This window comes from Diaphorina citri, unplaced genomic scaffold (assembly GCF_000475195.1).
Source record: "Diaphorina citri unplaced genomic scaffold, Diaci psyllid genome assembly version 1.1 scaffold311, whole genome shotgun sequence".
NCBI classification, from domain to species: domain Eukaryota; kingdom Metazoa; phylum Arthropoda; class Insecta; order Hemiptera; family Psyllidae; genus Diaphorina; species Diaphorina citri.
The window spans coordinates 92,809-101,995 of NW_007377746.1; the positions used below are offsets into that span (position 1 = coordinate 92,809).

The following is a 9,187-nucleotide window of genomic DNA, read 5'->3' on the forward strand; positions in this document are numbered from 1 at the left end:
CTGGTCATTTAAAAAATGGATCTTGTTCACGTTTTTCGTTAGGTACTCTTTATATTGTACTCGTACTTATTTTTCATCACCAACTTCAGTGCGGTTAAGTGTTGTAGTGATTGGATTTGGTCATTTAAAAAATGGATCTTGTTAACGTTTTTCGTTAGGTACTCTTTATATTGTACTCGTACTTATTTTTCATCACCAACTTCAGTGCGGTTAAGTGTTGTAGTGATTGGATCTGTGGACTTCGGATTTGGAGATTGGTTTTTCGAGTCCAGTCCAAGTCATTTCAATATATTTATTTTGTCCTTGTACTGAAATATTCTTTGGAAATTTTTAATTTGTTTACAGTTCACCTGTTTTAGCCTTTGCTTACTTACCTGTAAAGCTGATAGGATGATAAGTATGCTGTGGACTTCGGATTTGGAGATTGGTTTTTCGAGTCCAAGTCATTTCAATATATTTATTTTGTCCTTGTACTGAAATAATATTCTTTGGAAATTTTTAATTTGTTTACAGTTCACCTGTTTTAGCCTTTGCTTACTTACCTGTAAAGCTGATAGGATGATAAGTAATTCTTTAATATCACTTTCTTTAATAATAATGTTTACTGTTTTGATTTTCAGCCGGATATCAAACTTCTAACAGAAAGTATGGAGTGGTCTGCTTCCAGAGAAGGTGAAGGTGATGGTGAAAACTCTACAAGTCCTGCTAGACACCGATCTGTATCTGATGATGAGCTGATGTCTGAGGTGAGTACCTTGCATGTTGGACATCCGATAGTTTTACTATAAAGTCTCTAAAACGATTTGAAAGTGATAAGCCTATACGTACGTATAGATTCGTATAAGCTTAACCCATCTTTTGGGGCTCTTTGCCTATACACCCAAGACTCAAAGTGGGCTTTTTGTTATGCCATTCCCAGCGTTCCTCTTAAACACGCCGCCTTTCTTAATGGCTAAAGACACTCTTTGACGGAAAAATCCCCGGCACGAAGATTTCAACATTTTTGAATGATTTTGTCTATGTTAGAAGATTAGTTCACCTCTTGGATTTCCAACCCCTTGAATTTCGTAAAAAAATAGTACCCTGGAATTTCCAACCCGATGTTCCCAGGACCTAAGTTCCGATGAGGACCAGCCCGTTCATCCCGAGGGGGGAGTTGCCCCACCTAGGGTCCTAAGACTCAAAGTGGTCTTTTTGTTATGCCATTCCCAGCGTTCCTCTTAAACACGCCGCCTTTCCTAATGGCTAAAGACACTCTTTGACGGAAAAATCCCCGGCACGAAGATTTCAACATTTTTGAATGATTTTGTCTATGTTAAACGAAACTCCGAGTCGGGATAAATAACCAACTCGTAAATATCCATTTTCATGAACAACCTAAGTAAAATAGTATTTACAAAGGATGTCAAAATTAAATAAATTCATTAAATAGTGATTGGTGGATATCTGTAACAACCTATCTACAAGGCGCTAGATGAATAATTTCAACACAACACAAATAAATTGACAACAATCAATAATCATCAATTCATCACAGGTAATTAACGAATTACTGTTAAAATTAGATACCTACCTATGTATGCGAATGATACCTAGGTAACGTATGAAATTTGATGCTTACTTTGGCAATATGACGTAAATAGGTAGGTACCTAGGAATATACGTACAATGAATATAATTAAAATCCCATGCCACAAAAAAAAAAAAAAAAAAAAAAAAAAAAAAAAAAAAAAGGGAAATAAAAAAAAACAGTCCAATTAGTAGAAATCAGCTTCCAATTAGACTTTTCCCTCTTTCCACCCCCTCCTTTGCGTTCGTTGGACTCAAAATATTCTTTAAAAAATCAAAATGTTCTTTTAAAAAGGAAAAAAATACACTAAAAAAATCAAAATCAATAAAGATAAACCTCTGATAGGTACTCCGGCTGCTTTGTTTTGTTTCGTACCTACCTAACTATATCAAAGAATTCAAGTTTACGTGATAAGACGCTCTCAGTTCCCAGTATGACTATCACTATAATCAGTAGTAGTCAGAAGTCTGAGTAGTGCACTGGTCTAAGCTCAGAGATTCTGTTTAGTGCGTGTACGAGAATGTACGATCAGTTGTGAATCAGGATTTTATCAAGAACTGAATCGCGAGTGTAAATTTTGGATTTGTAAAAAAAATAATAATGGAGTTTTGTGTAAATTTCGCGTAAAAGTGTAAGTGTAAAGAATTAAATTACCTACCTACTATCTACGAAAATTTATTTTAATCTATGTTCTACTTCGTTTTGCTGTAAGCTTTTTTTAATGTCCGTAATTCTTTGTTTATAAAACGTATTTTGCTGTACCTAAATGTCAATAATTTTACCCTAATCAATAGCTTAATTTTAGATTTTAAAGCAATATATTTTTTACAATATCTAAATAATTTGTTTACTTACCTACCTACCTATGTATTTGCAAATTGTATACCTATAAATAACCTAATTCGAAATATTATTCAGATATATATAATCCATTACTTATCAATAATCACCTACCCATATTTTCCACTACTAAAATAATCACCTAACCTATTTTTCAAGTGTAAATACCTACAATTGGAGTGTAAATAAATTGAAAGTCTTGTGTTTACAAATCGATCCTGAACTGATTTTGTCTTAGCTCTTGGATTATAAACATCTCTTCGTTCTTCCAATAAGGTAAGAGAACTTCGTTTTCCAGAGAATCCACGAATTCTACGAACATACAATAATTTGAAATCTTCTTTGTCAACCCCAAAGTATTGTAGAATAGGAGGTAGGTACCAATAACTGGTGGGAAATGGTGAATTCAACCTAGCCACACCACACATGGTTGTTACAGAATGATTTATCAATCTAAATGAATCAATCACAAGTTAATAATTATAGCCAGCGCTATCATTAAAGAAAAAGTAGGTATCAATATTTATTATTTATGTACCTATACCTCTATAAATGAAAATGTGAGCAGGTAAACAATAATGAGTAATGAGTAGGCAACCACGTAAACATTATAAATAGAACTTTATATTGGGTACCTAATAGTTACATTTATCTCATTGAAACTGAGATCTTATAGTATCTACAAAATATAGGTAGGTACTTAAGTACCTTTAGATTTTAGACTCAAGTCATTCAAGTATCCATGGTTAAAAAATGCATATAGGTACATTACTTTCATAACTACATAGCATTGATAACATTCCTCAGGTACTTGTATTTGTGCTCAGGATTGTAATGGAGGTAGGGAAACACCCTAGGGTCCTTGTCCGGAAAATCTTCACCAACACACGGGAAAGATGGCGTCAGCAAAACGTCAGTGGGGCGTTCGGAGAACTGAGACGATTGGTACCCACCCATCCACCTGATAAGAAACTATCCAAGAACGAAATCCTGAGAATGTCCATCAGGTAAGACTTAAGAGAGAACAAGCTCAAAACATTGTTAGCTGGTATCAAACGAATAAAAATAAAATCGTTTTGTATTTGTAAATTTTTACATTTCCCCCCTTTAATTAAAATAAAATAAAAAAGTAAAAAGGGTGCCTAAAAATTTGGTAGAGGGTCGAAAAGTGTTTCCTCATTATTTGATTGCAGGTATATTCGACTTTTGAATGGCGTATTGGAGTGGCAAAAGCAAAATGAAAACAACTACAACAACAATAATACCACCGATATCAACGCAAATAATAACATCATCACAAACAACAGAGACTTTGTCGTAAATGCAAACAAAAGAGGTGACAGCAAAACTTCCATCAAAGAAACCAACCCGTTTGAAAGAAAGCCTAATGGAAATTATTTCAACAGTAAAGATGTCAGTGACACACAAGTGAAGAGAAAAACCAATATGACGCGACAATACAACAAAATAAGCACCACAACCATAACTAGAACTGAAATAATACAAACTTTCAATAAAGACGAGCTTGAGGAATTTGACGGAAAAGTTGCCAACACTCGAGAAGCTGAAAAAAATAATCCAAACAAACGGATAACAAATGATTTTTAATATCTACGTCATCGTCATAACGTTTGCGAAATGCAAAATCACCGTCGAGACTGAGTAGGTAAATAACGTGATCTCGAGGGATGGGAAAGTATTAGCTTGAACTTTTTAAGGATCCAGACAAAATAAATGATATAGGTAGGTATATCTAGTGATGGGAAAATATTCGCTCCCTCAGAGATGCTAAGTGGTGGGAAAGTGATAGCTCAGGATTTGGTCTAAAGTTCGCTTTAATCCCCAATAATCAAAGTATCATCACACACTTGAGTTCAAGTCGTGTGAAGTGTGTTTGGACTTAACAAAGTCAAGAGATATCCGAGAGGAGAGGATTATGCTAGAACGTCGTCCCAGATTCACACATCAACCCCCCCATCCCTCCACCCCTCTCTCCTTGCCTTTATTATTTACATATTTATCAACAAACTAATTACGATCATCCCCCCCTCTGTCGAGTTTTCACTAAGAGGAGGGGGAGATAGAGAGGGGGGGGGGGAGATAAGACAGTTTGAAGTGTGGTGGAGATTATGGCTAGACAGCATCCTTGTGCTGAAATTACTGTTTTTTTTTTTTTTTTTACGCAAATGATTTCATAAGTAACAATACGATTGAAAACAATCGGCAAATCAATTTTAACACATCGTTCGTGCAAATATTTAAAATGAATAACAATCGAAATAGTGAACTTAGCGGAAATGTCAACTCAAATGCAATAGTACAAAGTAATGTTGGTGTTAGCAATTATTACAAAGGGATAAAGCCCATTAACGTGACAACAACCAATGAGATTACCAAAGGAAATAACGATTGTCGTACGAACAACACAAGATCAAAAAGTAGCCAAAACAATGAAACCCTGAGCACTGACAAGGTATCCCAAAAAATCGACAGTTTCGTTACAAATAGTTCATTCCCAATCAAACATAACACATCTGAAACAAACAATAATGGAACCCTCAGGATGCAATCCTTTTATAACAAGAACATGACTACAAGTGGTCAAATAACGAACAATAACATTGCTATGAATAGTAATATTGGGGGAGTAGTAGCAAACAATTCCAATATTTTCGACCCCAACGGACAAAAGAATGATGAAATCACTCATGGAACTCCCAATATAGCTGTAAAGTATCCCAAAAAATCGACAGTTTTGTTACAAATAGTTCAATCCCAATCAAACATAACACATCTGAAACAAACAATAATGAAACCCTCAGGATGCAATCCTTTTATAACAAGAACATGACTACAAGTCGTCAAATAACGAACAATAACATTACAATGAATTGTAATATTGGAGGAGTAGTAGCAAACAATTCCAATATTTTCGACCCCAACGGACAAAAGAATGATGAAATCACTCATGGAACTCCCAATATAGCTGTAAACAACCAGTGCGTAGACAATTCTATGCAAATGAGCAATGTGTATGAGAAATCAGACCGCAAAACAAATGCCAAGAGAAAATTTGGTTCCGGTGAAAATTTATTGGTGCCCCTACATATTACACCAACCTTGAATCTAGCACAGTCTGCAGTAAGTTCACCAAGAGCATTACTAATGGTGACTAAGAGAAATAATACCAATGCTAGAGAAAAGTAAAGGATTGAAAAGTTTCTATATATGTAGTTTCTAACGCAAATACTCACGTACCTACCCTAGGTAAGTAGTTCTTGTGCTCTAGGTTAGGTACATAGGAACTTGTTTTTTTTTTTTTTTTTTTTTTTTTTTTTTTTTTTTTTTTTTTTTTTAAAAACATGCTCGTCATAAATTAAAGTCTTTCCCCGCTTAATACACTATAGGTAGGTAGGTACGCTAAATTTTATCACCTAATAAATTGGACTGGAATCACTAAATTCCAGATTCAAAGTCCACGGAAATAACTACTACACCACTGAGATTGGTCGTAAGTTGTAACCCAAAGTTAAGTAAATTAGGTAAGATCAAATAATTTTAGTGGAATGGAAGAGAAGTTTAGATTGTCGTGTTCCAGAAGATGTAGTGACAGACGCTTCTTTAGCATCTTCTCGATGGCATCTCTGTTGTCTTGTAAGTTAGCTATGCCTCACTAAGACGAAGCATAAATAGTTTCTGTTTCAATGGTAGATCTAGGTAATTAAGTAGGTGATGTATAGCTAAAAGCGTGACACAAATTTACAGCAATTTCTTGTTAGAGTTTGTTTTAGAAACCGTCATCGTCACACGTAATGAGACAAATTAACAAATTAGACCGATATTTGCCGATTTACACCTTCGAATGAAATGTTGAGAGCTACCTAAATTGTTGTGATTTTTTCCTTCCTCTTTTTAGTATGAACTTTTTTTCCTTTAAATTATTACCTATAATTTTTCATTTACTTTTGCCCCGTTGCAAAATTACCAAAAATCACATCACAGGTACACATTACTTCAACTTTTATACGAAATACCCAACCACACCGGGGATTTAGCTCTACTAACGGATGATGCGTTAGAATTTTTTAGACTAACTCTTACTCAGCCTTATCAAAAAAGAGATACCTTCGAAAATTTCTAGTCCTTATGTAAATGATGAAAACAATATGTATTCGGCAATGTCGAAAAAAGTGAGTTCTCGAATATTTTTTCCTTCATTTTGTCTGTGCAATAGTGTGCATAATATGTTAGATTGTTAGAATGTTTAATGTTAGTATATTTCACCATTAACTGTCGAACGGTTTGTCTAATTTTGTAGAAATTCGGCAAATACTAAGTACTGGCCCGGGGTTGATTAAGAGATAATGACTTACCTTATTTTATAATTGACTAGGGTTCTTTGTGGGGGATTATTATTTACATGACACCGACTCGAGTGAAAAAGCCTACGAGTGAGGCGAAACTCGAGTCGGTGTCACATGTAAATAATAATCCCCCACAAAGAACCCTAGTCAATTATAAAATAAGGTAAGCCATTATCTAATTTGGGTGTCTAGATATATGTATCACTGGAAAAAACTAAAAATATTTTTATGAGAGTACCAAAAAAGACCGTTTTGCCCCGAGGTTGGGGCAAAATGGTCCTATACCATATACGTGCAAAACACCTTGGGGCAGAATGGAACCCTGTGGGCACTATTCTCCCATGTACCATTCTGCCCCAGACCATTAAAAAACCATTTTGCCCCAAAGCGTCAGTGAATTGAAAATTGCATGCGAAAATTCCATCAAGCACTCGTGAAATCGAAAAAACCTCCGTACTCTTCGAAAACAAAAGATAAAAAAATCAAACACGGATCAAAACAAAGACAACACTTGCAGGAATAGTTCCTAGTCCATCCAAGAGAGCTCAGCACTTTCTAGCTCCTAAAAAAGGCGGATGATCGTTTTGCCCCGATGTGCCGTTTTGCCCCGTGTTCTCCTACATATTTTCCTTTGAGCCATGATCGTTAGTGCATAGGTAATAGGTACCTACCAAATAAATAGATACCCATAGTGCTATGGCTCATAGGTTTTTTTATGCATGTACATGATCAAATCAACTAATTTGATTAATTATGTTGATTACTAATTAATTATTACCTAGGTATGTGATTCCTAATTTTAGTTGATCACTTACTAATTTTAGTACGAATACACATTTCAAAGCTGTGCGAATTTCGAGTAGTGCGAATTTAATGTTTTAGCAAACCGGCCTCCCCTGGCTGTGTCACTGAATGTAAACGCCTGATAAGATTAAACTCCTTATCAGTTCTTATCACAAAGCAGACATTTCCCCCTTTTGTCACCCATTATTATGATTATGACTCTCCCCTCCCCTCCTTTACCCTAAAAAACATTCTATTTATGAAATGTTGAGAGCCACCTAAATTGTTGTGATTTTTTTCCTTCCTCTTTTTAGTATGAACTTTTTTTCTAAACTATTACCTATAATTTTTCATTTACTTTTGCCCCGTTGCAAAATTACCAAAAATCACATCACAGGTACCCATTACTTCAACTTTTATACGAAATAGCCAACCACACCGGGGATTTAGCTCTACTAACGGATGATGCGTTAGAATTTTTTAGACTAACTCTTACTCAGCCTTATCAAAAAAAGAGCACCTTCGAAAATTTCTAGTCCTTATGTAAATGATGAAAACAGTATTGGGCAATGTCGAAAACAGTAAGTTATCGAATATTTTTTCCTTCATTTTGTCTGTGCAATAGTGTGCATATACACCATTAACTACCAGTATGTTTCACCATTAACTGTCGAATTACACCAGTATGTTTCACCATTAACTGTCGAACGGTTTGTCCTATTTTGTAGAAATTCGGCAAATACTAAGTACTGGCCCGGGGTTGATTAAGAGATAGGTAATGGCTTACCTTATTTTATAATTGACTAGGGTTCTTTGTGGGGGATTATTATTTACATGAAACCGACTCGAGTTTCGCCCTACGTCATCTTGAAAAAGCCTACGAGTGAGGCGAAACTCGAGTCGGTGTCATGTAAATAATAATCCCCCACAAAGAACCCTAGCCAATTATAAAATAAGGTAAGCCATTATCTAATTTGGGTGTCTAATATGAATCTAATTAATAATAATTCCCCTAGATTAAGAGAGACAGGAGGTAATGGCACATCCACTGATAATTTTGGTGGATGTGCCAAAATAACGAAATTTAATATCCCAATAGGTAGGCTTGCCAAACGTCCCGAATTGGCCGGGACAGTCCCGAATTTCAGGGGGTGTCCCGGCGTCCCGTTCAGTTTTTCGTTTTGGGGCGTTTTGTCCCGAATTTCCGTTTTTGTCCCAGAAAAAATTCGGGACGCGTTTTTTAACTTTAAAATTAGGTACCTCTATAAATCAGAATTTGTTCTTAACTTGTTTAAATTTGTCATGCTTTCATCAGTTTGCTCTTCCACTTTGCTAAACCTTTATAAACAAGAAAATGTTGTATTAAACCGCCTTAAACGAAAAAAGGAGCTGGTCCCTTGGATTCTCGTTTATCCAGGATCGACTGTATTTTGTTTATCTGTTTTTAATAATAGGTATACCTATCACCTATCGTACCTATGTACATATCGTACCTATGTGATTTCGCGATTATGTTCGCGGATTTCGCGATAATGTTCGCGGATTTCGCGATTATGTTCGCGGATTTTGCGATTATGTTCGCAGATTTCGCGATTATGTTCGCGGATTTCGCGATTACGTTCGCGGATTT

The 9,187-nt window shown here is 35.5% G+C and overlaps 1 protein-coding gene across 1 annotated transcript in view; it reads left to right on the plus strand.

Moving 5' to 3' along the window:
- The window catches only part of LOC103507408 (putative uncharacterized protein DDB_G0286901), an 8,106-nt gene extending 2,489 nt beyond the window's left edge, over nucleotides 1-5,617 (plus strand). Inside the window, exons 2-7 of the mRNA XM_026822272.1 lie at nucleotides 621-746; nucleotides 1,111-1,170; nucleotides 3,269-3,417; nucleotides 3,604-4,007; nucleotides 4,597-5,143; nucleotides 5,233-5,617. Coding sequence (XP_026678073.1) covers nucleotides 648-746; nucleotides 1,111-1,170; nucleotides 3,269-3,417; nucleotides 3,604-4,007; nucleotides 4,597-5,143; nucleotides 5,233-5,617 — 1,644 coding nt within the window. The 5' untranslated portion in view covers nucleotides 621-647. The remainder of the gene's footprint in view (nucleotides 1-620; nucleotides 747-1,110; nucleotides 1,171-3,268; nucleotides 3,418-3,603; nucleotides 4,008-4,596; nucleotides 5,144-5,232) is intronic.
- Nucleotides 5,618-9,187: the final 3,570 nt, after the last annotated feature.